At 52.5% G+C, this 27,210-nt stretch overlaps 8 protein-coding genes across 8 annotated transcripts; 5 read left to right on the top strand and 3 right to left on the bottom strand.

Moving 5' to 3' along the window:
- Positions 1-130: 130 nt before the first annotated feature.
- On the top strand, positions 131-1,642 carry PC9H_001648 (uncharacterized protein; the record flags this gene model as incomplete). Its single annotated transcript, XM_036771298.1, has 6 exons — positions 131-139; positions 194-315; positions 372-445; positions 503-1,120; positions 1,178-1,264; positions 1,317-1,642. 6 exons carry the CDS (start codon positions 131-133, stop codon positions 1,640-1,642), a joined length of 1,236 nt encoding a protein of 411 aa, XP_036637143.1.
- Positions 1,643-1,852: 210 nt separating this feature from the next.
- PC9H_001647 (uncharacterized protein) lies at positions 1,853-2,905 on the bottom strand (the record flags this gene model as incomplete). Its single annotated transcript, XM_036771297.1, has 1 exon — positions 1,853-2,905. One exon carries the CDS (start codon positions 2,903-2,905, stop codon positions 1,853-1,855), a length of 1,053 nt encoding a protein of 350 aa, XP_036637142.1.
- A 2,570-nt stretch (positions 2,906-5,475) lies between these two features.
- On the bottom strand, positions 5,476-8,309 carry PC9H_001646 (uncharacterized protein; the record flags this gene model as incomplete). The annotated part of the gene is made up of 10 exons (XM_036771296.1): positions 5,476-5,504; positions 5,583-5,663; positions 5,707-6,209; positions 6,283-6,392; positions 6,449-6,552; positions 6,614-7,216; positions 7,296-7,455; positions 7,508-7,617; positions 7,671-7,912; positions 7,966-8,309. 10 exons carry the CDS (start codon positions 8,307-8,309, stop codon positions 5,476-5,478), a joined length of 2,286 nt encoding a protein of 761 aa, XP_036637141.1.
- A 2,360-nt stretch (positions 8,310-10,669) lies between these two features.
- On the top strand, positions 10,670-11,345 carry PC9H_001645 (uncharacterized protein; the record flags this gene model as incomplete). The annotated part of the gene is made up of 2 exons (XM_036771295.1): positions 10,670-11,271; positions 11,321-11,345. The coding sequence occupies 2 exons, from the start codon at positions 10,670-10,672 to the stop codon at positions 11,343-11,345; spliced, it is 627 nt and encodes a 208-aa protein (XP_036637140.1).
- Positions 11,346-17,843: 6,498 nt separating this feature from the next.
- PC9H_001644 (uncharacterized protein) lies at positions 17,844-20,651 on the bottom strand (the record flags this gene model as incomplete). The annotated part of the gene is made up of 8 exons (XM_036771294.1): positions 17,844-17,951; positions 18,268-18,448; positions 18,501-18,877; positions 18,929-19,566; positions 19,622-19,728; positions 19,783-19,905; positions 19,956-20,362; positions 20,418-20,651. 8 exons carry the CDS (start codon positions 20,649-20,651, stop codon positions 17,844-17,846), a joined length of 2,175 nt encoding a protein of 724 aa, XP_036637139.1.
- A 173-nt stretch (positions 20,652-20,824) lies between these two features.
- PC9H_001643 (uncharacterized protein) lies at positions 20,825-21,469 on the top strand (the record flags this gene model as incomplete). Its single annotated transcript, XM_036771293.1, has 5 exons — positions 20,825-20,909; positions 20,968-21,090; positions 21,144-21,179; positions 21,231-21,291; positions 21,343-21,469. 5 exons carry the CDS (start codon positions 20,825-20,827, stop codon positions 21,467-21,469), a joined length of 432 nt encoding a protein of 143 aa, XP_036637138.1.
- An 807-nt stretch (positions 21,470-22,276) lies between these two features.
- On the top strand, positions 22,277-24,281 carry PC9H_001642 (uncharacterized protein; the record flags this gene model as incomplete). The annotated part of the gene is made up of 8 exons (XM_036771292.1): positions 22,277-22,332; positions 22,388-22,522; positions 22,578-22,622; positions 22,674-22,860; positions 22,986-23,099; positions 23,144-23,509; positions 23,563-23,655; positions 23,706-24,281. 8 exons carry the CDS (start codon positions 22,277-22,279, stop codon positions 24,279-24,281), a joined length of 1,572 nt encoding a protein of 523 aa, XP_036637137.1.
- Positions 24,282-24,454: 173 nt separating this feature from the next.
- On the top strand, positions 24,455-24,817 carry PC9H_001641 (uncharacterized protein; the record flags this gene model as incomplete). The annotated part of the gene is made up of 1 exon (XM_036771291.1): positions 24,455-24,817. One exon carries the CDS (start codon positions 24,455-24,457, stop codon positions 24,815-24,817), a length of 363 nt encoding a protein of 120 aa, XP_036637136.1.
- Between the last annotated feature and the right edge of the window lie 2,393 nt (positions 24,818-27,210).

Raw genomic sequence — 27,210 nt, 5'->3', positions numbered from 1 at the left:
TTTACCGCGCGTCGCTTTCAAGAAACCTGCGGTGACCTGGGGCTAGAGGCTGCACCAAAGGTTGGACTTGAACCGCAACTTCCAGCTACAAATTCCACCAAGAGGATACACCTACGTTCTCTAGATTCCCATGTCGCCCGTATGTTCTTTCTACATCCTCGTCGATGCGCGAGTACTGAAGGCACTTCGCTAGCCCAAATCTCCTCCAGCCGAGCCCAAGTCTATCTTATACCGCGCTCATGCCTTTCTTGCAATATGTGGTGTCATTTACGGGCTGCTTATGGTGCTGCTCTTCGTCCCCTTCATCCAGACCCAGTTGAGTTAATTTCTACTGTCACGGAGGGTGTAATCTGATGAAACTCGTTTTTAAGCGTGCTATACATGAACGCCATCAGGATACCATGGTTTGCTAAATACGATGTACCTGAACAGTATGGCTTCGCTCGTGAGTGCCCAACGTTCAGCCTGCATGGTGATTCACTAACCTTCTTGATTCAAATAGCTGGAAAAGCAGTCAATCTACGACTGCAGGCGGCGGACAACGTCTCAATCGGTGCTTGGTTTGTCCTCGCCGACTCGTATTATCAAACCATATATCCATCCTCCCCCGAGTCATACACATCACCCACCCGCGAGGAACTCTTATCTGACCATATTCCGCGTGCCGTAGCTTCACGCCCCACCATCATTTTCTTCCACGGCAACATGGCTACCCGCGTCTTCTTTCTGCGTGTCGCATACTACAAAGCCTTTGCCAGCAGACTCGGTGCCAACGTCCTCGCCATCGACTACCGGGGTTTCGGCGACTCCGATGGCACACCCAGCGAGGATGGCTTGGCAAAGGACGCCCGCGCTGCATGGGACTGGGTCATTGAGATGAAGAAGCATGCGGGCGCCGACCGAGTTCAAGATCTCGGTGACGATGTCCTGATCGTCGGACATAGTCTCGGGACTGCGGTGGCAGCACGCCTGGCAGCAGAACTGAGCCAGGAAAATGTCAAATATCGCGGCGTCGTGCTCCTGTCACCGTTCGAGAGCATAGGAAATCTGTTGGCTGAATATCATTTCTTCGGGGTCATCCCACTTATGAAGCCCATCCACTCTATTCCAGGAGCAGGGAGTGAGTTCCGAATGGCGTTGTGGTTTGAATGATCTGCTAATCTGTTATGCCGCTTAGAAATCCTTAACTGGGGCTTGGTGCACAAGTTCGACACAGCTGCAAGACTACATGAAATCAAAGAACCCATACTAATTGCGCACGCTGGTATGTGCATTTGTGTGCATTTGTCTCGCCTGTATTCTTAGCGGCCGGACAGAAAACGACTGGGACATCCCATCCTCGCATTCCGAAAATCTTTTTGCTGCCATACTCGATCCCCATCTCCCAGCAGTTCCCGAAGTCCCTCTCGGGCCTATTTCATGGACCAAAGAAGATTGGGATGCATTCACGCAGGAGAAGGCTTTCCGCGTAAAAGCCCGTGAGGCGCTAGTGACGACGTATTTGATTCCTGATGTCGGTCGCATTGAACGTTTCGAGAAAGGTGGTAGTAAGGCCGTGTTTTTCAAGACTCTTCATGGGGGGCATGATATGATTGCTCTCCAAGAAAGCGTTCAAGAGGAGATGCGTAGATTATATATGTAGTGTTCGCTCATCTAGATTGTATATTAATACAATATAATATATACGGATCTTCATAGGGAGTTGGGGGTCGCGCATATGTCCAAATGTCTATTAAGTTGCGAGAAAGCGAGGAAAATGAGAATCGACTCGTGAATAGTCTGGGTATCAACAAGTTAAGTGGGGGTTGAAGGAAACGGATGCGGAAGAGAAGATGCAAGAAAAAAATGGCGATTATGATGACCTCACAACGAGTTCATTCAAACTGGGCCAAGCATGGCCTGATTCCCCACCTTCTCCGGCTTTGGTAACGACTTCTAACATCCTCCGAACTCGAAGCTCGTCGACATCAGCTACGAGCAAACTGCGACCGCAGGACAGGGCGCTACCCAAGGCACCGGTTATCCAAGGAAAGAGCACGCTGCTAGCTTTGGACATGGTGTCGAAGGATTGCTGCGAAACGTTGACTTGGTAACAGTTATGCGAGAAGCTAGGGGCAAGGCAAGCATAAGGTATGGGGGAAGAAGTCGAAGGACGAGCGGGGCTGGACTCCACCGGTGCGACAGCGAAGTTGAGGGCCTGTGCGGTGTCCATTTTTCCGAGGAAAGAAGTCGACAAAGTCTTGAGCATAGGCGCGTCGACGATATTGCATATACTTTCAATGTATTCGCACTGGTCGTCTGCAGCTTCTCCATTTGGCGCGCTGAGTTCTAGCCGACGGAGCTGAGATAGTGTGACGGCGTCTGTCTTCTCTCGGGTACGGCTCTCCTGATGACAGACCACCCGGCCATGCAAGCTTAACTCCTCCAACCCAGCAGCGGTTTCTAGAACGTCCCGAAGCTTCGAATAGCTCAACGGAAGTCCGGCCTCCGAGTCACAAGGTGCGTCCAAGGACAACCGCTTCAACGACTCCAATGGGGGATGGCAGTAGTGGAGGCTAATTCCATGCAGCTCGAGGGAGTCTAACTTTGGCGCACCACCGCCCAGGATACCAAAGTAGGAGTGTTCGGATTGATACCATAGGCCTTCGACCCCATATGGATCATCGAGAGACATCGAGATGTGTCGTAGCATGGGAGCATACTGGTGGCGGATAGCCATATAGACCGTCATCATAGAGCCGAAGTATTTGGCTTCAACTGAGAAACTGCGCCAGCGTTCAATTTCGGGGATAATCAAGTCGAGGCCTTCCTTGATAGAATGACATCTGGGCTTCGAGTAGTCGTCGAGAACGACGCGAATATCGAGTGGATTTGACCCAGCACGGGCTATGCAGGTCTTGATCATGGGTATAGGATGCCATGACACGTCAATCTGCGACCATATGAAAGCCGCGTTGAGCGAAAGCTGACGCCAGTGGTGGCAGACTTGGGAGACGGTTATTGGGAGAGGGACGTGACTTGGTGAACCTCTGGTCCGGAAAATCTCAATGAGTAGCTCATTTGGCAATCTTGAGATATAGCTTTGGCTCTTCGATGTCACCATTGTCTAAAATACGATCTCAAGTCAACCCACGTCTGAGTAAGATGATTGCATGACATACCTCCGAAAGTGGCAGAAGCGAAAAGCTGTCTTTCGACGTTATAGTAGAGTGTTATCGGAGTTGAACGTGGCAGCCTATAACATAAGGAAGTGGGATGTCAGACAGAATGTTTTTATACAGAAAGCAACCTGTGGCGCGATCTGAACGAGGCATCTTACCTGTGATTTGAAAATAGTGATCGACGCCGACGTTGATAAGCAACAATCAAAGGAAATAGGCGGAAACAAATGGGGCGATCGTAATGAGAAAGGTTGAACATCCACCAGTCGTTTTATACACCCAGGGCCACGTCGCCCCCTTTATGATCGTGTAGGCCGCAAGTATCGTCCCGGTAAGCTTCGCAGGTGGGACAGCGGAATCGGTAGAATCTAGTACTCGCTTGTGACACAACGCCAGAAGGAACCATCACAACCCACGATGATTAGCCGCGAGAAGGCGAGGAAGAAAGGGTAGTGTGACTCAAGTCTTCCACAAGTCATTTGCATGAAGGCGTACATATCTGGCCGATCTGTTGTTCATTTTCCAAGTCGCGCTCGCAGCGTATCTTGGCATTAGATCAACGCAATCAGGGGAGTGAAAAACGTGCAGGAGAAGATTTCGTGCGTCGCAGCAACCAAGCAAACCGGCCACCCAGATCGCTCGCGGATTGCCTAGGAGTGCGCTTCAAGTCTATCCCATCGGAGGCTATTCACCGTAGAGGACATCCTGGGGCGATCGTCTCAGGCCTAGTTCAAGAGAGGGCACGTCCTGGGCCGCTGTTGGCATGTCGCCGTCTACGTCGCATGCGCATGTGCAAGCGCCTAGAGTGAGAATTTCTCCATCCTGCGGATGCCTGCCCTAAAAATAACATATCCGCAGGTACTTCGAGCTTCGACGGCCTGTGTCATGGGTCAGAAATCGTGTGAGTCGTCGGCGTCCGAGACAGCAGCATGGAATTCATTTTCGCTGGAGCCTGCGAGCCATCCAGTTTATCCGCGTAGATCAGCAATTGGGTGTGTTATGTGGATATTGTGATTTGCTTCCGTCGGCCTCCGTGTACGAACCCGACTTCTGCCGAGGACAGCCCGCCAAGCGAAGAAGGCTCAAAACTGTTGCGGTGGGCCAATCTGCTCAGACCACGATGACCAGAATCCCCAAATGTTTCAACGTTCAGACCTCGTGTACGTGGTGGATCCAGATGTAAACGCCCTCAAGTCGAGGTGATCTCGAGACCAATTCGTGAAGACCGACACGCTGTAGATCGCTCCCAGTCTGTTTCTGATAATCCTCGGGAAATTTTAGAAAGCAGCACGATGAACGCGTATCTCTAGGCACCTTGCGCCGCAACCGCAATGAGTCTTACAGTTATCAGCAATCAGACAACGCACTACGAAGATAATTGCCGTACCTTGGGCAATCGGCCAGCTTGATATACACTTTTGGCATACCTACGCGACGCTTATCCCTGAACATTATCATGTCAGGACCAAGAAGAGCCTCGGGAAACATACATACCTCCCGATCATTCTGATTGTCCCTTCGATATGTCGACGTCAACCGTGCTGCTAGAGCGGGATAGCAAGCGCGATCGACATAACGCATCATCGGACGCCATCCGATATTGCTTCTCCCTACATGCCAGCGACGATGAAAATAGATCGTGCGCCCGTTTCGATAGGACATCCTCCAAGAAGGTATTAGCATCACCATCGCTGCGCGCGTCGAGCGTATCTAGACCGGCACAGCACCGGGATGCGCATGTTGCTGACCCTATCCTCAAGGATGATCCATGAAGCAACGCTCTTGACATCCAACAGGCCCCGGCACCCTAAACGTTTTGCTTATCTTTATCCTCGTTGTCTTTATCCCATGCATGCTGTCGCGCCTCAAGACTGCGTCTCGGGGGGCGGATGTCGGCCTTCCGCAGACCATCATCGTCAACTAATCGTCAACAATCGACCCGTATCGAGATACACAAATACCACTTACTTCAATCTTATCCCATATCTCGCTGTGCCACATCTCAAATCTAACCCTTTTGATATATCCAACGCTCCAACACCTATTCCCTCCCGCGCGCCGAGCTCAACCCTAAAACGCGTCAGACCAATTAAGAGGTAATCCACATACCACCAACGTCATAACGTCAATATCGCTATCGCGCCATCTCATCCATTTCGGTCCAAACGACTTGCCCGAATAACGATATAATAGATAGCAATGATAACACATACAGGGGACTGGCGATACGGGGTGACGCTGATACAACAATTCTTCCTTACGACGCGTGATGTTCTGTTCGTGGGGTATCGTTAGGCGGCTGCGATGCTGCGGTCTAGTACTCGGCGAGGGGGATGACTTTGCCTATGCAGAGAAAGGAGGTCAATGAAGATTCATAAGCCCCGTAGGCAAAACGTGCGTGTGTGTGTGTGAAACACGTACCGATGTTCTCATACGGCGTCCGTTTCCTCCTTCCGAGTAACTCAACATCTCCGCTATCAAAGAACGAATATCCAGCTTTTCCTTCATCAGTCCCCACTCAACCTAAATCCAAGAAGGAACTCACGTATCGCAACTTCCTCCTCCTCACTCCCACTATCACTCTTATACCCTCCGCCATTGACATTAACGCTCCCGATCCTCCTCCCGGTCTTACTATCCCTCAGCACACCAGCATGGTCGACCCACGGCTCGGGCCTCTGATTCGCAGCCCGATACACCCCCACCATAACAGCCTTCACCTCATTCAAATACCCCTCTAGCACATCTAAAAACCTTCTCGTCTGCAGATGCTTGCTGCTCGCACACACGCTGATTCCGTCCTCCTTGATGATGTACCCCAGCCCGTACCCGTCTGCGGCGACGGGTCCGAAGCCGAAGAGCCGGAGCGCCGGGTTGCCGCAGTTCGAGGTGGAGATGATGGAAGTGGAGAGGAGCTCCCAGCCCGGGTCGGTGAAGATGCGCGGGAGGGCTTGAGGAGCTGCGGCGTAGGGTGCTGGGTCATCGGGCCCAGGGTTAAGTTCCCCAGATACCAGACGCTGGAACAGGCAGTACAGAGCGTATAGATGCCTGAGTGAAGCAAAAGGCATGATCAACCAATGTCGCTTGGGCGCACCCGACGGCACTGATAATCTTTACTCACCTGTCCTGACCTAATCCTTGGCTGCACTCCCTTGTCAAATTAACGTGGCGCTCACATGCCTTCCGCAAAGCCTTGACCTTCTGCATAGCCGTCGCTTCGGAGTAGAACACCTAATCAAAGCAATAAGAATGCAACTAAACAACATGAACTTTAAAATATAACCCACCTTGGTATATTCGACGCTTTCGGGCTGCACCGTCCTAATCGCTTCGGTCCGGCCGTGTAAAAAGGCCTTCGTCATCGCCGGTTCGTATGTACACTCTGTTCTCCCTATTTACACAACATTCATTAATCATTCCCTGCCACAATGAAGGAGCGCGGGGCGACTTACCGTAAAGCCCAAACCACGCAGCCTGGAACGCCATCTGCACAAAGGCGTCCGGGCTGAACCCATGGCTCGTAATAAAGTTCTTCCCATATCCCTTAAACTCCAACGCCTGACAATCATTTTGGCATATCAAATCGCTCAACCTCGTTTCCGCAAACCTTATCCCCACCCTGACTTCGGGCGTCAGCTTCCACTCGAGCTTCTTCGGCGTCGTGTCGATCTTCTCGTGCAAGGGCGTGCCGTTGATAGAGGTGTTGGGTTTGTGGCCATTCGTGTTTCCGTTTATCGACTTCGGTGTATTTTTGGGCGGCTTGTACGATTTGGAGTAAGGAGAGAGGGGGGCATGGAAGAGCGTCGGCGCGCTCGGGTTGATTGACCTCGCTAGCAACATCAGCCCCTCGGTATACACATCCGCAGCAAACCTCAGCACTGTATGGCCATCAACACCTGTATGTTCGAAATTGATCCCGGCGGAACCGTCCGCGCAGACGATGATTTGCAGCTTATCATACCACCGGTTCGTGCAGGTGCCGATTTGCACGCCTTTGTAGAGGTTGTAAGTCCCGCAGAGGAAGTTCGAGCACAGGTCGGCGAGGGATTTGTGATCTGAGTTAGCTGTCGTGTTCATATTCATATTCGAGGGGGAGTAAGTTATTGCGTTCGCGTGCCGAGGGGGTCAACTTACCGCCAATGGTCGGATCATCATCCAAACACACGACAAACAACGCATTATCGATGATTTCCAAGCAAGATTCGTTGCTCTTATCTTGCGCGAGCGTGGAGCGGAGATGGGACCAGATCTTTCGGTTCTCGGTGGAGAGGACGCCGACGGCGTTTCGCGCGACCTGGAGCTCAATGAATACGATTGACGGGATGTCAGGGAGAAAAGCTACGCACTTCCATACGGTCAGTCTTGTCTGCATCACCCACAATAGCCTGCAAGTTGCGTAACACCTCGCGTTCAGTCAACAGCGGGCGGTTATCCTCGTCCAAACAGTCAAACCAATCTAACATACACACAAATCAGCATCGCACACCAATCCCTCGCTGATGCACCCACAAAATTGCCCGCGTCTGAGGACAACTACGTGCCTAGAATCGATGCTGGTCTTCATCTTGCATCCTCTCTGCGTAGGGATTCTCGCCGTCCCGAACAATCGCGTGTATTGATCCATATCGAGCGGTTTGCCGCGCAGCGAATCCGGCTCGAGGATTCCGGCGCGGAGATCATGGATGAAGCCCAGCGACGAGACGATAAGTGTAGAGGCACGGGGGAGTTGTGCGCCGGGGTTTGGATCATTTCTATTCCGTCATCAGTACGGCACGATAAGAAAGTGATATGGAGACGAACGCACTCGAGGACGAAGAACGGATTCAAAGCCAACACCACCGGGTCAGAATGGCTCAAATAACTCTCGTACCAAAAGTCCTCGATATAGCTCGGTTTATCCTTCGCCCACTCGATGAGTTTCGCCTGGATCTTCGGGCCGTCGTTCTTCAGGAAATCTTCAACAGCTTCGGCGGTCTGAGCGTGTTCGTGCGGATCTTGCAGAGCAGAGAGCGCGCGGAGGTAGCGGTTGCATGTATCCTCGAGCGGTGGGATGGGGAGCTTTGCGAGCTTGGATTGGCCTGCAAAGGTTGCTGAAGTGGGTAAACTGGGCGCGGGCGGGGGGAAGTGGGTGACAGGAAAGGATGCCATAGAACGAGATCAGGGGTCAGAATGGGGGTGATACGAGGGGAGATGCATGATTATATACTCACTCCTGAAGCATAGATGCCGAGCCTGCACGGAGAGCAGACGGATGCGGGGCGATGCGGGGAAGGAGTCGAGACTGGGGAACGGCAAGCCGTGTGATCGGCCCAGATGGGAGAGAGATAAGTGGCGGCCGCGCGCTCCTGTTCAAATACGTCGGTGAGCGTACTAGAGATCGTCGCTGGAGGTTGTCTGCTAGACGCGGTTAAAAGTAGACGGGGAGAAAGAAAGAAGCACCACGGCAGAAGCAAGCGAAAAGAAGCAACCGTGTCACTGTCAGCTTGGGTGGGGGTTGATCCACGTGATGCGGGGTAGGTTCCTGGATCTTGACGCGCTGAAAGTCTAGACGGGGATCCACAAAATGAGCCTGGGTTGAACGGGAGAGAATAATCTGGCAAGAAAACGAAAGGGATCCTGTGGGAGCCGTGTCCGTGTTGCTGGGACTCGTCCGATTTCCGTGGAAGCGATGATAGCATGTTCTTGCGTCAGTTAGATGCCTCACTGTTCTGTGGTGCCAGGGCATCGATAAAAGGATAAAAGCAAGGGATGGACGTAAAGGTTTAGGGGGCATATGGGAGCTTCTTCTTCGGGGATTTCGCACGTTAGCAGTTTATCGCAAGATTGCTAGGAGAGATGGCGAGAGATGACTTCTTGATTTTGTTGGCGTAGTTGGTCCATAACAAGCCGTGCAGCGTCGGAAAACTAGAGAACCGAGACATTAGATGCATGACTCTTGGTGATGGTGGTGCCAGCTCTGAGCTTACGGGCGTATGATATATCCACTCAACGAGGACGCACTGCAGTCGAAGTCGCAGCAAAGCTCCCGATTGCGCGACGTGGGCGTACTAGGACTTTCCTTCATGAAATATGCTACCTGACTGGACAGAGCCTTACATCATTTTGCAGGTCACGCAACACCTTGCCCACGAAAGACCTCCCGGCTGCAGCCCCCGAGCGTCACGAACACGCGCTTGTTCTTGCAATCCAGCACCCTTTCGTGAGGCTTGCACTGTCAGTGGTTATCCCTGTGCCTGATGACGAGGATGAATGCGAAGGCATCACCTTGCGTCGGGCGGGAGTGGGTAGTTGGGTAGTTGCCCCAGGCTTGCTGGACGCCAACGACATTGAGAGGTTCGAATGGATCATCGGTATTGTGGAATCCTCAAGCAGCTTAGTCCAAGCAAAGTTATTCTTAAATCAGCCGCCACAGCGGTGAGTAGTACTCTAGCATCCTGAATCTTCAATATTCAATACTCAGCCGCATTTCATTTTTAGAGCTTAACGCTCACCGCTGCGCTTGTGCCACATTGTCGTTCCTCTTTCAAGCTTAAGGGAGGCTTGAACGGCGCGTACTTTATGGCGTGGATCATTGGGAAGGTTGGGTGTATAACGCGCATATGGTGGTTGATGTCGATCCATGCGTCGAAGATGTCGTTCTCTTCGGAGCGGATGCTCGACGCATTCTGCGTGGCGCGGTCGACCTTCATAGATGTATGATGTATCTGGTACGGCTGCCGCCCGTGACCATAATTTGGGGCCGCAGCAGGCACTGGACTCGTGGAACAATCAACCTTTGTACTCGACCTGGAGAGATCGCGAACCCAACAACAGCGAATGGAGAAATTTGCTTACCTCCTGATCTTAGTTGGGCCTCGTACGATCATACTTGACGAACAGAGGCGTCGGATTGAACGTAATGGTGGTAAATATTCAGCTTCCTGTCAAATTAAAGGATCTAATCAATATGTACCATCTTGAAAGCCGGTATACAAGCCTACGCTACCCTTCGAGGCGTGCGCGATGGTGGCCTGGAAAAATCGCCATGCTCCAGCGCTGAGCTTGGTCGATCTCACGAGAACTTGCAGATCAAGTGGAATACAACACATGCCAACTTGCCAGCTGGGCATTAGGCTGATGGAGAAAATAACCATATCTTGTGATCAATGGGGGAAAGTTGGTCGCGTGTGAAAGTCGTATACGAAGATGAAATAGCGGAAAGCGGGTCCGAGCCATCGGGAGCACAACCGCGTCGGTCCAGGGCAGAGCACGTGATGGTGGAACACCGTTGGCCCTCGAGCTTTTTCACCACCAGCAAAAGTGCGCCGCAAATACGCACCGACACAAACTACATACATGAAACTGCACAATTGGGTCACCGATTTCCGCAACACCACATGTTTTGCAGGAGCGGTTGTCAAGATTAGTAACTAGACTGACGTTATGAGTGTGTGAATAATTTACTGACCGTGAGACAATGATGCTAGACTACCGATTCTCTCATCAAATGGCTGATCGTTCCAGCAAAAATGTTAGCTTCGGTACGGGCAGCGACACGGGCAGCACCACGATGTATTCGCACCATTTCCACAGGTTCTGCGGGGGATACGAAGACCTTTCAAGACGCGTACATGGCCTTCGGTGCCAGTCTGCCCAACGCAGTCGCGAAAACTAGCCCCGTTCCCCAACCAACTCTGATGACCTCCGGTGGTCCATCTATCATGGATATCCCCCCCGCGGAGGACCCCCTGCTGAACTACTTCACGTCGAGTATCATGCAGGATGGCAAGCGCGCTCGGGCTGCTCGTATCACATCGCGCATGCTCCTCCACATCCACGCCGCTACCGGTGCTGACCCAGTTCCGACTCTCCGCGAGGCCGTGCGCTTGGCCTCGCCCGCAGTGAAGTCTCTAATCCACCGTGTCGCATCGAAGAACGTCGCTAAACCCGTGGCTTTGGGCGAGAAGCAGAGGGTGCGGTACGCGGTGCAGTGGATTCTGAAGGCGAGCGAGAAGAAGGCCGGAAGGACGATAGAGGAGCGGCTGGCGAAAGAAATCATTGGCATTACTAAGGGAAGTAGCGAGGTCCTTAAGACGAAGGAGGAGGTTCATAGGTTCGCAATGGTCAACCGGTACGTTGCATATGTCCTTCTGCAAAGGTAGTTCTCACATCCCCTACAGCGGTAATGCACGGTCTCGTGTGTGAGCCTGTCTCATTTCATCGTCCACCTTCAGTAGACTTCATGTTGTTTCTTAATCCCGAACACTACATCCTTTTCTGAGCTTAGCTCGTTTATCTGCTATTGTACTCCAAGTCCTCTAAGCAGGTACCCCACATTCAATGTGTCTGACCATCCGATAGATATGGCGCGAGCTAATTTGGGTACTGCTTCATAGGTGTTACCGTGAGTGACTACTGGAATTGTGATTCCACTACTACGAGATGATGCAGGTCGACGCGTCGCTATCGCCAATGCTAGATGAACGGTATGATTATGTATTGTGTAGATATGTATGTACACTAGATTATAGTATTGTCGCTTGTTGCTACTATATAGGTGCTACGATACGAAAGTCCGGAATAAATGAGCGTGAAGGATTACGCAGAAATTAATGAGCTGTGAGGTAGATTTTGCGCAATTGGCAAATGACGGCGGCTTTGCGACATGAAGGGCATGTCTCGTGTTCCAGGAGTGCGCGTTTGATGCACCTAGTGAAGGAACTCGCCATTAGCACATCGTTGACAAGGGGAAGGAGGATTCATGTACGTACGGCGCGCAGAAGACATGTCCACACCGCGTCGCGCTTGCTATCTTCGGCGTGTCAAGACAAATAGGGCACCGGTAGCAGATCTTTGTAGCGACGCGCTTCAGAGACAATCATCAGTCAGACCTTGGAATGGAACGAGGTAAACGGCATACGCGATGGTTCTCTTTTGCGCCTCTCCTTCGAGTTTCGGGCATCGCTGTCGGTAGACCATTTGAGCACCGCTCCACAGCATAGTTGTGTGAGTCCTCGCTCGCCGAATGCGCAACACGCGAGCCGCGAATATTCACGCTACTATGCCGGTCCTAGTCCCAACAGTCCAAGTTAATCGGCTGCTCATGGAGATTGCAGAGAAAACTGACCTCACGTACCACTCCACGTTGCGCAACAGCACGCCCACCGTCGCTGGGGACATGCAAGTCTGGAGGGCTAACGCGGAACTCCATGTTGGCGGTGTAGGCGAAATGGCGAAATGGAGTTATGCTTGGGGAAATAACTCCGACAGCTTGAGTCACGTGGAGGGAAGATCCCTCAGCACAACTACTATTCCCCTATCACTGTCCCACCTCCTTCAAAAGCTACGGCTGACGCTCTGTGAGTACAGTTTATAGTTAAAGATGTAGAACACATGAGTGAGTACGAACGAGTTCTCAGCGATTCCGACAATGTAGTTGAAGCTCATATATTAATACATTATTACAAACCTGTAGAACACGTGAGTGAGTACGAATGCATTCTACATCAAATAGATATGTGAGTGACTTTATAACTGGGCATATCGAGTAATTAGCATACCTCAGCGATTCCGACAATGTAGTCGAAGCTGAGGATGCGGAAGTGAATGAAATGGATTTTATATGTGATCGAAAAAGGAAAGGGGTTGGCTATATGTAGAAAGGAGACTAGCGCCTGTGCGCTTTAACCGTTGAGTATGATCCAACTTCAACAAAAGACGCCACACCTCATCCTTGCGCCTTTATTTTACAGACTCCATGGTGTGCGGGATCCCATCATTGTTCTTCACTAATACACCCAATAGACAGGAAATAGGTGCAATGATGGAATTTTTGAAAGAACACATTTCCATGGTAAAGGGCGACATTCGGCGCCTGAGAGAGTACTAGAACACTCAGCTTCTTGCCGTATCAAAACTTCCATCTGAAGTCTTGTTGATTATTTTTGAGTTTCTCATTGAACTGGGTCTCAATTTTCCCAGGGGCTCCACTGCGGTGAAACAACGTGCGAGATATGTTTCAACCACCTTCTACCACCTTTGCATCACACATGTGTGCCGCCTCTGGCGTCAGGTAGTGCTAGATTCACCTTGAATCTGGAGTTACATATTCAGCTTCTGTAAGGGGACACTCCTATTTTCTCCTATTCCCCCTGTCCCTCTCCCTTCCTCCTCATTCCTTTCTCTTTTCCTTCATCCCATGGACTCTTACCTACATTCCTTTTGTTCCCTTTCCTTTCCACTTCCTTTTCGTCCACTCCTTTTGCATCCGAGTCACGTCTGGTGACTCCGGAGTCTTTCCGCATTTCGGACTCGCTTGGACTCACCTATACACTTTGGGGCTCATCCGGATTACCTCTGTCCTCCTTTCTCACTTCATTACTCTTCGCCCTTACTTCCCCAGGTCGCTGGCACGACTCCTGTACATTCCCCTTCCACTTCATTATCACATGCCCCCTCATACCTTGTGATATTCGTTCGGACTTGTGGCTGGTGTACTGTACAGTTATACTGCATTTCTCTCACGCTACTACAGTATATACTCCGCTTCCTAGCATGGAGAATCCCTATCCTGTTCTCTTTGGATTCTCCCTCTGCTAGGTGAGCAGGTCTCTCATGTATTGTAGTCAGTCTTTGTAAGGGGACACTCCTATTTTCTCCTATTCCTCCTGTCCCGCCCCCTTCCTCCTCGTTCCTTTCCCCTTTCCTTCATTCCCTTTCCTTTCCTTTTGTCCCCTTACCTTTCCGCTTCCCTTCCGTTCACTCCCTTCGCATCCGAGCCCCGTCCGGTGACTCCGAAGTCTTCCCGCACTTCGGACTCACCTCGGACTCACTCAGACGCTTCGGACTCGCTCAGACACTTCAGACTCGCTCAGACGCTTCAGACTCACTCGGACTCGTAGATACACTTCGGGGCTCGTCCAGGCTACCTCTATCCTCCTTTCCCACTTCATTACTCCTTGTCCCCACTTCCCCAGGTCGCTGGCACGACTCCTGTACATTCCCCTTCCACTTCATTATCACATGCCCCCTCGTACCTTGTGATATTCGTTCATACCTGTGGCTGGTGTACTGTATAGTTACCCTTCATTCCTCCCACGCTACTACAGTATATACTTCGCTTCCTAGCATGGAGAATCCCCATCCTGTTCTCTTTGTATTCTCCCTCTGCTAGGTGAGCAGCTCTCTCATGTATTGTAGTTAGTCTTATTCATTTCTTTGGATTCTCCCTCTGCTAGGCTTGCACTGTGCGGCTATCTTGAGGTTGCCCTTACAGCAGAACAGGATCTCCCATCCTGGCACCAGAGCCCTACGGAAAACGTCCTGCACCACTCCGGACTCGTTCTCGACGTCTCTCCGGTTTTGCGGACATTCCGGACACTCTCCTGCTACTCCCACCCACCTCTGAGGACCCAAGGAACTCCATCCCTCGCTCCCCTGACGACTCCAAAATGCCGGGCGCCTCCAGCCAGATCCCGCCATCCGAGCCAGTCGCTTCAGGACCGGACTCCGAGACTTTGCAGACCTTGTGGGCTCAGACGTACGAACACCAAACCCAAATCAGCTCCATCCAGGATACACTCGCCCGAATTGAAGGACTCCTCCTAACACCCCGTCCGACTACTCCGAAAACGACTCCGGACTCCGAGCTGAGGGGCACTGAAGCCTCCCAGCATGCCCCGAGTTGATCCGAAATCACCCCACGTTCCCGTTTGAAGCCCGCCTCTCCCCCGATCTTTGACGGAAACCGCAAGGATGGCCGCGCGTTCTACAACGCGTGCTCCATCTACTTCCAGCTCTGTCCGGACCACTTCCCAACCGAGCAGGCCAAAATCCTCTGGTGTCTCTCCTTCTTCCAGAAGGATCGCGCCAAGGAGTACGCGGACATGGTGCTCCGGAGTCCGAAGGATCCGTACTTCGAATCCTGGGCCGCCTTCGCGACCGAATTCCGGACTTGCTTCCTTCCGGATCGGGAATGCGAAGCCGCCATGCTCAAGCTGGAGTCTACCCAGTACCACCAAGGGCGTCGGACTTTCCAGGAGTACCTCGACGAGTTCCGAGACCTTGTAGACCAGTCCGGATACTCCGAGGGCTCCAACATCACGATGAAGTTCCGTCGCGGACTGGACTCCATCATCCAGAGCCGCGTTGCCGAGTCCGCAGACTGTCCGGACGAGGATGACTTCGAAGGATGGTACAAGGCAGTGCAGCGGGTTGCTGACAACTGTGCTGCCAACCAGTCCTTCCACTTTGGCGTGCACTCCGGAAACTCCGGACACTCCGGATCCCTCGTCCGACCAGCAGCCAGCTCCGGAGTCGCTCGGACTCCTGCGGGTGTACTCCCCGCACCTCGGACTCAGCTCCCGCCTCTGCAACCCCGCTTCCAACTTCCGCCTCCTCCGAAGGCTCTCTCACCCGGCGTCCCCATGGACGTCGACCACACCCGCTCCCGGCCCGCCGCTTCACAGCTCTGCTACCGATGCGGCAAGCCCGGCCACATGTCCCGCGAGTGCCCACTTCGGTACGACGTCCGGTTCATGACCACCAAGGAGCGGATGTCCGCCATCGAAGATCTCCTGACCGCGGCCGATGTTGTAGAAAGTGCGGGGACCTCGGAAGGAATAGACGATGAGGGAACGGCCCCGGTTGAGGAATCGGACACGGCGGATTTTGTCCGGACCAACGAGTGATCAGTGCGACCTCGTTGGTAAATAACCAATTTGCTTGTCTTAGCGTAGACGAAATAGACGATTCCGATCACTCCGATGATTTGTCCGACGCTAAGCAAACGACTCCGGTTACAATCTGCACACTCCGAAGGTTTCGCCCGCAGTGGGAACGGCGGCTACCCAGTAGCTATAAGATCTCCGCGCTGCCCGGCAAGCTTTCGCTAGATATACCTGTTGAAGTGCAGAGCACGGATACACAACACCGATGCACCCTGCAGGCCCTGGTGGACTGCGGAGCTACCGGAGTCTTCATGCATCCGCGCTTTGCTGATGCCCATGGTTTCACCCGACGCAAGCTGTCCGCCCCGATCCCGGTCTTCAATGTCAACGGATCACCAAACGAAAACGGATCCATCTCCGAAGTCATGGACCTTGTACTCCGGTTCAAGGATCACACGGAACGGATGCTGTTCGCGGTCACTAACATCGGACGCCAGGACATCATCCTTGGATACACCTGGCTTCGGAAGCACAACCCCGAGATCGACTGGCAGACGAAGGAGGTGACCATGAGCCGCTGTCCGTCCGGATGCGATACCTGTCGGAAGGAGTTCCGCCATGACAAGCTGACCCGACGCAAGGAGTCCATGCGACTCCAGGAGTGTCGTACGGGTCCGATGCCAATGGTCGAGGAACTGCACTCGGACGATCTCCCGCAGCTTCAGGACTGCGAGGACGAGGACGAGGACGATGAGGCCACAACTCCGGACGACTCCAGACTTGAGAAGGGCGACCGTATCTTCGCAGCCATTCCTCCTCCGACTTCGGAGTACCTTCGGAGTCTTCGGGAAGAACACGTCCGAGCTTCGGAGACGGTCTCGCAGCGCCTCGCATTGGCTTTCCAGTGCAACAAGCCCCACGATCCTCGGAACAGCGCAGTCCCGGACTTCCTCCGAGAATTCGAGGACGTCTTCGCCAAGGAGTCCTTTGATGAACTGCCCATGCCGTGTCCGTGGGATCACGCCATTGAGCTAATGGACGGAGCGGAACCAACCTCTACCAAATGCTACCCGCTGTCCCCCGCGGAGCAGAAACAGCTGGACGAGTTTCTGGAAGAAAATCTCCGGACTGGTCGGATCTGCCCCAGCAAGTCGCCCATGGCTGCCCCGGTGTTCTTTGTTAAGAAGAAGGACGGATCGCTCCGCTTGGTCCAGGACTACCGGAAGCTCAACAGCATGACGGTCAAGAATCGGTACCCACTTCCGCTCATCTCGGACTTGGTGGATAAACTCCGGAACGCTCGCTACTTCTCCAAGCTCGACGTCCGGTGGGGTTTCAACAACGTCCGGATCAAGGAGGGCGACGAGTGGAAGGCCGCGTTCCGGACTACGCGCGGACTCTTCGAACCGTTGGTAATGTTCTTCGGACTAACGAATAGCCCATCCACCTTCCAGACCATGATGAACGACCTCTTCCGGGAGCTCATTACGGAAGGTGTGGTCATTATCTATCTGGATGACATTCTGATCTACACCAAGACGCGCGAAGAGCATCGCCGGGTCCTCAGGTGTGTCCTAGAGATCCTCCAGCGGAACAAGCTCTTCCTCCGAGCGGACAAGTGCGATTTCGAGCAGACCAAGGTGGAGTATCTCGGAGTCGTCATCTCTGAGGGTAAGATCGAGATGGACCCCGTGAAGGTCTCCGGAGTTGCGGACTGGCCGACCCCTCGGACTCGGACTGAACTCCAATCCTTCCTTGGGTTCGTCAACTTCTACCGCCGCTTCATCAAGGACTACTCGCATATCGCCCGGCCTCTCTTCCAGGCAGTACTGTGACTGTTGTATACAACACAGTGGCAGTAGTGCACCACCCAGTGGTACACCATTGTGGTAAACTGCCACTGGTGACAACCGTGGAATACCACTCAGTGGCAGTGGCTGTGCCCTTGCCGGGCGTCAAAACTCGGCCACCTTCCTTTTTGAGTGGATTTCATGCTCCGCGCCTTCCAAATCAATCTTGTAAATGATTGGCATAATCAGGCTTCCACGGTCAGTCCTGTTGTGAGATAGTATTGTGAGATAGTAGATTCTTCTATCGCATTTGTCCCCAATCCGTCTACCGTCCCATCGTCCACTTTGTGGACCTGCGAGCAGTAATACATGTCTTGAGATCACAATAAAACATGTGCACATACTGCAATCTCCTTCACAAAATATCATGAGACTCATAGGCTTCTGCTAAGTCCATTCTCCAACCCTTGGCTAATTTGCTAAGTCCCATACATGAGAAATGCTAAGTCTTATACCTGCACTAACTAAGTTTCTCCAAGTCCCTCAGTTCAGTCGATCATCTCGTTAAGTTCGCAAATCTCACGTTAATGAACAAGAAAGGTTTTTAACATTGACGAATGATACATAACAAAGCTGTAACTACTAGCGACGACTGTTGGAAGCACACACAGCGGAGCTACGTGTGACGCGAGTGGGAGGGACAGTCGGAGGGTCTGCTTGTTTGCGGCGCTTGCTAGAGACACGAGCAAGAGGGGCAGCCTCTGCTTGTTTGCGGCGTCGGCCGGCCAAGGTGGAGTTTTCTTTTCCAATGTTAGTGCCAGCACCTCTGCGCTCCTTGATAGTTGAACGCCTGCGGGGATCTGTATAAACAAAATACGTTACCATTAATATGGGGTACGCACCGGGGTACAGAACCCGTCTCCTCGCAGAGGTTTGCTAGGGCCTTCAAGGTGTGCTTCAAGTCGGCTGTGGCAGTAAGCCATAAGGGAGACAGGCCGACGGCCTTACCCCACCACGCGAAAGCCATCATGACGATCAGGAGTCCGTTAGACCCTGTAACCTTGAGGACACTCCAATTCTGGCCCTCCGGCGTGTGATACAAAGGAAGCGGTAGGGGGTCTGTCGAAGTACGCCATTCTGGCTGAAGATACGCCCACCAGGTGAGCAGCTCCTGCTCGTACTGTGCTATATCAGAGATGTCGGGATCAGTAGTAAAGTTTCGCCCATAGGCGAACCATCGTGCGATCTGAGGGGGGCGGTTCACAGTGGAGAAGCGTTGCTGTCGAGTTTGTGAGCCGGGTTCATGGAGGTTGAGGATACAATCACGTACCTTGGTGCCCTCAGGTTGAGCTTTCTCGAGCTGATTTCTCTCAATACCCTCCCACAGGTCTACCGCTTCACGCCAATCAGGTCCCTCGGTGGCTCGTAGACGTTTGAGAGCTTGTTGAAGCCATGAATCTGGGCGGAGGCCCTGTGAAGCCCGAAGTGTCGTGTTGTGCTCAACGGTTGCGTCGTGGGAAGGACTCCTCCGTCTGTCGTTTGTATTTTCAGGTGGTGGTGAGCGGGCTGGTGGTGGTGAGCTGGAATGAGGGAGTTGTGGTTCGGCACGAACTGGCCCATCCTCTCGACCTCCAGATGTGCTGCTGGGAGCGTTCTCAGGTGGTGGTGAGTTCGAGGCTTGTGGCTCAGCCTGTGCCACTTCACCCTCAGAATGTCGAGGGGAGACGTTTTCGCTGCCATCGCCAGACGGAGGGGTGGGAGTGGGGGTTCTTGCCGTACCATCAGTGCCACCCTCCGGTTGGGCCATCTGAGGCGTTCTGTGCCCGTTACCAACAAGCCCTTCCTGAGGGATCGGAGGGCGAGGGATTGGGGAGCGAGACGATGGGGAAGGTGGACCAACGGAACCCTGATTGGGCACGTGTTCAAGTGTGCTCCGTTCCGAGGCTGGAACCTGGGCACCACTTTCCCCTTTTGGCATGAACTTGTGTCAGGCGCCCGTCAACTCTCAAAGTCAAACACGTACCACACAAATTCCTGACAAACGAGGTCCATGGCTTCATCACAACTTCGTTGAAATCGCTGTAAGCGTGTTCGAAATCAACACCATTCCTTGTTTGCCCGAGATGAAAGCTGTTTGTTCCCCTTAGCACAGATACCAGGTTTCTTATCGCCGTTGAAACGTACCTCGCCGTCTGGACCACACCAGCCGCACCACGCCCACCACTCAAGATCGTAAAGTACCATCCCGAAACGTCATGCATTTCCTTAGCGGCCACGTCCATGAGACGAGGAAGACGCCGAAGCCCTCTGAAATGAAAGGTAAGTACCATACTCGAACGTTGCTATAATATACTCACTCTTGTTGGTCATCTGGCATAGGATCGTTGTCCTCCTCAGACATTCTTCGCATTCGGCTCTCGTCCAGCGCAACCAATACCTCACTTGTTTGTTCTTCTGTCGCGCCCTTCCATGCCGCCATGATCTCAGCACCGTAGATCTTCATCCGACGACTCGATTTCTCCGCCTTCGTTTCCTGGATAAGCTCTCCAGCCGAATCACGAGGTGCCTCGTCTCGCAGTCGCTTCTGAACGGTCTTCTGGGTATCTGAGCCTTGGTAGAATCGTGCCGAATACATCTCTGTCGCCTTTCGAGAGCGCTTGCCAGTATTCTTCTGCTCATGCAGCTTCACAAGCTTTCTAATGTATCCAGGCGAATCCACGCGACAATCGGGACGCATGTGGTTTCGAAACCAGTCTCGCAGTTGCTATTAGCTCTAGATAAGTAACTTCGCTATTATTATCATGAACGAGCTAGCTTACCGCTTTACGTTGCAGGATGCCCTTTTGAGCTGTCTCCTGTTGTTCAGGTGACCATAGCTCGGGCGCAATGTTCACTACATCGGCCGCGACAGCCTCGGGGAACGCGATGAACCATGCCGAAAAAAGGTCGTCCCAGAAAAACATGTAATTTTTCTTTTCGCTGGCTTGTTTGTAACGCGGCCCCCATCCAGTAAGAAACTCTTCTTGGTCTTTTGTCGTCCACTTGCGGCCCATTCCTAGTTGTACAGCGCGGTGGTCTCAGGGTGGAGATTGGGTTTCCCCAGCCAATCAATCTCCTGATGGTCAAATCGCCTGAGCCAATGAAAATTGGGCATTCCTTGCTTCTGCTTCTCACGGCATTCTCATAAAGCCCCGCTACAAGCCCCGTCCCCCCCATCAGTCCCACCATGGCTATTACTACTGACTCCGAAATCTCTCGCCTTGCTGAGATGGTCGCTAGCCTCGCAGTGCAGGTGGCGGCACTAACACCTCGTACGTCTCGCCTATACTCTCGTCGTTGTTTGAATTGGCTAATATACATGATTCACAGCGGCGAACAATGCTGGCGCTGGTGCCAATCCCTCTCCTCCGGCTCCGGCGCCAACTCCCGCTCCTGTGGCTGTCGCAGCCAACTCTGCGCCTCCAATTGTCCCTGGCGACGGACCCACCATGGGTGAGCATGCCCGCCTAATTGGTTGATGATTCGTCGCTGATCGAGATTGCCAGGCTCCTCCGAAGACCAGGAAGCAGAGGCCTCGACTTGTAAGTCATAGTCTGGCAGATCGATTCCTCGGGTTTGTCCCATATTTTTAGGTTCGCACCGGCGCTGGTACGTTGTTATAGTCGGCCTCCAAGTGGGTGTTTTCCGTGGCTGGTTAGTTTGCTTTCCATTTCTTCGTGGGGGTAGACACTGATCATTGGCTAGGACGAACGCCGCCCCCCTTGTGCTTGGTGTTGCAGGCTCGATCTACAACAAGGAGCCTACCCGTGGGGCCGCCATTGTGGCTTTCAATGCCGCCGCTGCGACTGGCCAGGTCCGCCTCATTGACTAAGCTACCGTTTGTCTTGCGTACCAGCCGAATATTTGATATCTCTTAATTTCAAACATGTTGTTCGTGCGCTCTTTGTCACTCCATCTGGGAGAATATATTGTTTGTCTACATCTTACAAGCGGGATCAATACAACATTGCTAGTGAGAAATACAACTATATTCCCACAGTCAATGTAGACATCAGTAAGGTAGTCTTCCCACGGTCAGAGCCAAAGGCGCCCATATCTATCTTCTCATGGGCGCTAATTAGGCCTTCAAACATAGCCTTCGACATAGGATACACCAGGGAGGTTAGTGCCAACTGCCCACCCACCACTTACGACTACGCTACGTCTGTGGTGTTGTATTCATTAACCCTCAAACAAACTCAAAAGTTTTGAAAAAACACTCACGTCTTCACCTAGGTTCACATACGGGGTTCAAAGGTTACTACGAGTCGCTGCGCTCCGTTTGACCAGTCCGACACTATGGTGAGCCCCCATACGCTACAACTCTGAATACGCCACATATTCCCTTTCATTATCCTTCTAGATGTCCCACCACAGTACCAGCGCTCTTTAATACCTCACCACAGTGCCAATAACACTCAATGTCAAGTACGAACTCGCCACGATCACCACGAACTCGCCACGATCGCCACGAACTCGCCACGATCATTACAAACTCGCCACGATCATCACGAATTCGCCACAATTGCCACGAACCCCATCACGATCAGCGCAAACTTGCCATGCTCATCACGACCCGCCGTCCGTTTGAGTTTGCCCCATTGTCCCTCTCTTCCTCCTCCACTCCGATCTTCAAATCATGACGAATGTTCAACAAAGCAAACGCCGTAAAGCGGCCGCTTCATACTATGAAAAGTAAGCCCTTCATCAATTTATGCATAGTCTCGATTCATATTCCGTCTCCCTCCAGGAACAAGGATGCGCTTCGTAAAAAAGCTCGCTTACGAATGCGCCGCCTCCGCGCAAGTGACACTTCCAAGGACGAAACAGTGGCAGCCAATGCAGCCGCGTCCAAGCGTGCCTCACAGGCAAAATACCGTGAAAGGTGAGTACCCAGTTTTTGCAGACATCAAGTGCCATCCACTCAATCTATTCTGCAGTCGACGTGAAATTCTTCGCGCAAAAGAAGCACGCCGGCGTGTTAGGTTTGCAGGTTTCTATCGGATCTCCCATCTGATTTAACAAGTCATGTTTAGCAAAAAAGTGCTGGCCGGTATCATGGCTCTCTTTCCCCCGGCTGATCATGTCGACGCTGAAGAAGATAATGAATGCAGCGAAGTTAGCGATAGTGGGTATTTGGGCGACGGAAACCCATCGGACACAGACAACGAAAGCGAGGCCAAAATCAAAGCAGAAGCGAAGACGCCCCCGATAGTTCCGAAGGTGCTTAGTTCATCCAGGCGTCGTGTAATGCCCCGATGGCTCGAACGAAGGCAACAATCACCATTCTCTGACAACTTGGAATAGTGGGCGTATTTAATATTTATTGATACCGTTACCTGAGGCAGATTCTGTGTGTTGACGGAAGGGAACATGGCCAACAAACAAGTTTCAAACAAGCTTCGCTCCCGTCGCCTGCGCCACTGACTCCTGTAGGGCATGCGGATCCCTTCCCGAAGCCAGTACGTTTCCTCTCGCAATAACAACTGAACACCCAGGCTGAAAGAACCTACGTGTCCCCCATCGCTTGCCACCCATGCCCCCGCCCGATCCACATTCCTCAGCGTACACCCGACTCCGAAAACGCAAGCGGCACACCAGTCCCACTGCGCACGATGTTCTACCTCCAGCAATTCGCCCCCGGACGGTTGTGGAAATCGAAGGGCCAGATGTTCAGGATGAGCTGGACGTCGAGAACGATTCGGATGTTCCGAGTGAACCAGATGTCGAGAACGACCCAGACACCGAGGACCCAGACACCGAGGACAATACAACCGAGTTAGACAGCAGGTCTGCAGAGTCAGAAACAGACACTGAAGAAGAAGATAGTCGTTTCGCGCCCGACCACTATGGACCTGGTCTACATTACTTTGTAGGCGACATCCCAAAGGCCCAATCCCGACACGTACTGACCACCGCACGTAGCACAACCGTCGTTGCACAAATGCTCAATGCCGGCGGGATATCCCTCGCAAGTCATTGATGCGCTGCGGCGCGTGCTACTTGGTAACTTATTGCGTACGTCCTTTCTATTGCCGCAGGGTATCAACGCACTGATGAACCACTAGACTGTTGACTGCCAACAAGCCGATTGGAAAATGCACAAGCGGGTCTGCCAGCTCGTCTCCGCTGAACCACATGCTCGTGCAATGGTACGATTCAATTACCGATACGGACGCTACATCCACGCCCTCGCTCTCTTCATGTTTGGGTATTGCGACCTCGTGGCGGGCCCTCGACGCGATGAAATCTGGAAGAAGAGGGTCAATACCCACGCCGTTGTGCTCCACGTACGCCAACACGGTTATACGGACTCTCATCACCCATACCACGACTACCACTACTCCTCCTGCTATCTCTTCCCCATCAAACTACTCAATATCATTGAAGAGGGATGCAGAGCGCGCGCTGAAGCCCTTCTCCAAATCCGTCAGGAGGAGAAGACCTGTATTGTGGTCATTATGTTTGAGGACAAGGTCGGCTTCAGCCTCGGCGCTCGTGCCTTCCTGCACAAAGTCGACGAGTTTGAGATCAATCAATACGCCCGCACCTCTACTTACAACGCTCCTCACTCGTTCCGTCGAATTTTACTCCACAAGGCTCGGAAAGCCACACCCGTTTCTGTCATAGAATCACATATCTAGATAGAGTCGTTGTTTATTTTTTGAGCTCTAAATACATCTTTCATGGCAGTCAATAGTGAGACGGCCTTCTTTTTCTTAGTCGTAAGTTTGCCGAAGGCTGCCCTAAAGAATGGGTCACATGGTCTCACATGGTTTTGTTGGTGGGCACTGGCGCGACTCCACTGGCGCTAGCCATGTCCAAGGCAAAACGACGACGTATTACTTCGGCGTTTTCGTTATTCGTCGAGGACACTCCTCCTGCAGATATCGCGTACCGACATGTCTCATATCAGAGCCACGGGAGCTCGCTTTGCCGGTCCACAGGCTCTGTCCTGCTCCCCCCACTTCTGGATAGCCAATCTCCAGCATGGGAACCCGCTTGGAACAACGAATACACCACCTCTGAGCAAAACTCACTATTCCCCCCTGATTCCTCAAGTACCCTCCCTGATCCCGGTAACTTTGGAGACCTCGATATAGCGTACATCAATGAGCTTTCAGAGCTTGACATAGAGCTGGTCAAAAAGCGAAATCGGACAGCGGCAGTAAGTGTTTGATTTGCGTGGTAACTTTAGGGTACATGCTTATCCAGTAGGACGAACCCCTGGCCAGTTGGCTACCGTTTAGACAGCAATATCTACTGCAGCTACTTAGGAAGGCCGGTCGTGGTCGGGCGGCTAGTGCCATTGTCTGCCCCGGTTGTTCAGCCCCCTCCACCGATACTACCTTCCGTTGTCTCAACTGCCTCGATGAGGCACTCTACTGCGAGCAATGCATCGTTATTAATCACCGACGGACTCCTTTCCATCGCATAGAGGTACGCGAAGTGTCTCTAGTTCTTAACCCACAAATTCACAATATCCCTTGAAGCGTTGGACTGAAGAATCGTACTTCGTTCCTCACAGCCTCAAGGCGCTGGGCCTACGGATCCAACTCGGCCACGACCTGGGCAAGATATGCCTGAACCCCACTCGAGCCAAAGCTGATACTTTCGTGGTCATTGACGTCCAAGGCATACATGAAGTCGGTCTCGATTTCTGTGGCTGCCAAACAGCTCAGCCGCTTACCGTCCAACTTCTACAACGAGGACTTTTCCCCTCTACTGTCTCGACTCCTCAAACGGCGGCCTCATTCCAGGTCCTCGACCTTTTCCAAATGCTCTCGGTTGAAGGGCAGGTTTCCGCGTTCGAATTCTACAAGACACTGGCTCGATTAACCGATAAAACCGAAATTGATGCACCCCGAGTTCGTCCATTTGACAGTGCTACCCATGGATAAAACTGATCGTCTTCTATAGGATCGATATACGCAATTCCTCCGCATGAGCCGCGAATGGCGGCACCTTCACCAACTCAAGCGCGCAGCACGAGGCCATGACCCAGAAGGGGCCGATGGAACCCAACCAGGAGAGCTGGCCGTCCTATGCCCAGCATGTCCGCAGCCTGGCAAGAACTTACCTGTGGCAACGGAACACGATAAGTGAGTACTGGGAGTACGTATGCCGCAACACATCTGATCTATTTTTGTTAGCTGGTTGCATACGCTGTTCATTGGCATCGATGCCAATTTCCGTCTGAAACGGAAGAACGTCTCCAGCGACGTCCTGGATCCTGGCCTCAGTCAGGGATGGAGCTACTTTGTGGAGGACAAGACATATCAAGCCCACGTCACCAGCGATGAAACACCGGTGGAGAAAAGTTCCTGTGTGTCACACAAGGCCGTCAACGACGCAGACAAACGCCCTGCGAAGGGCCTGGCCGTCAATGGGGTGGGGACGGTCGAGTGCACGCGACATGATTTCAAACGCCCTCTGTCAGTCGGCGATCTCCGATATGGTGAAAGGTCAGTGGCAGTTGTTATAGGTTTCTTCATAAACTAAACACCTTCGCTAGATATGTAAATATGGACTATATTTTTTTCTCAAGCGTGAATTCCGTCGCATCCAAAGTTCCCCGGATTGTAGCCTCGTACGACATTGCATGCCAATGGCACATCCATCTGTGGCGTCGCATGGAATCTCTTCCACCTCATCTTCAGTATGCCGCCCCTCACGACTCTGTGACAATGTTGGTGCCCAAGTTCCATCTCCCAGCTCACATCGCCATGTGTCAAGCACGGTTCTCTTTTAACTACACCCCGGGCGTCGGGCGAACCGACGGTGAAGCGCCAGAACGTGGCTGGGACTACCTGAACCCAGCAGCCAATCAAACGAAGGAAATGGGTCCAGGCTCGCGTCGTGAGCTTCTGGATGATCTAATGGGGGACAGAAACTGGAAGAAGACTGTCGCGCTAGGTACGTTCGCCAGTTTCTTTCTACAAGGATACACATGGCTAATGAAACATTTGTAGGCAATACTTTACTTCGGCGGTTGAAGGAGGCTATCCCCCAATGTAGTACGCATGTTGAGAATCACCGCGAACTGGAAGCGCACCTGGAACCGGCGACAATTCTGGAATGGCGCTCGCTAGTCGAATCATGGGAAGCCGATAATTCAAAACCCAACCCCTACATGGCGGAAACAACAAGTAAGTAGTTATTACATTAGCTTTTGCTTTCACGCTAACATCCCCTAGCACTATCGCAAGATGCCGTTCGCCTTCAGCTCGCCAACGAAGAAGCGGAAGCCCTCGCAGCTGGCACGCTAGAGCAGCTTCATCTCGAGATGACGCCCCTCATGTATATTGCCTCGGGATTGGACCTCGAGCTGCAACAGTAAGTAGTGGCATATCCGCTATTTACTCTACTCAAATCTGCGTCAGACACCAGCTCCTCGAAGCTGTGGCATCACTCGGCCAACACGCCACCGACCGACAACGTCTCGCAGTCGTCAATCGTGCAAATACTCTGCGTATGAAAATTTCGAACTTCCATGATGTCCAGAAGCTATACTGTCCGAGTGCGTTTCGCATTGTCACGCAGGCAAACGATGCCAACGAAACATCATCTAAT

This window comes from Pleurotus ostreatus (assembly GCF_014466165.1).
Source record: "Pleurotus ostreatus strain PC9 chromosome Unknown scaffold_1, whole genome shotgun sequence".
Lineage (NCBI taxonomy): Eukaryota > Fungi > Basidiomycota > Agaricomycetes > Agaricales > Pleurotaceae > Pleurotus > Pleurotus ostreatus.
The sequence above is the reverse complement of the archived record's forward strand: the minus strand, read 5'-3'. Positions and strand labels throughout refer to the sequence as shown.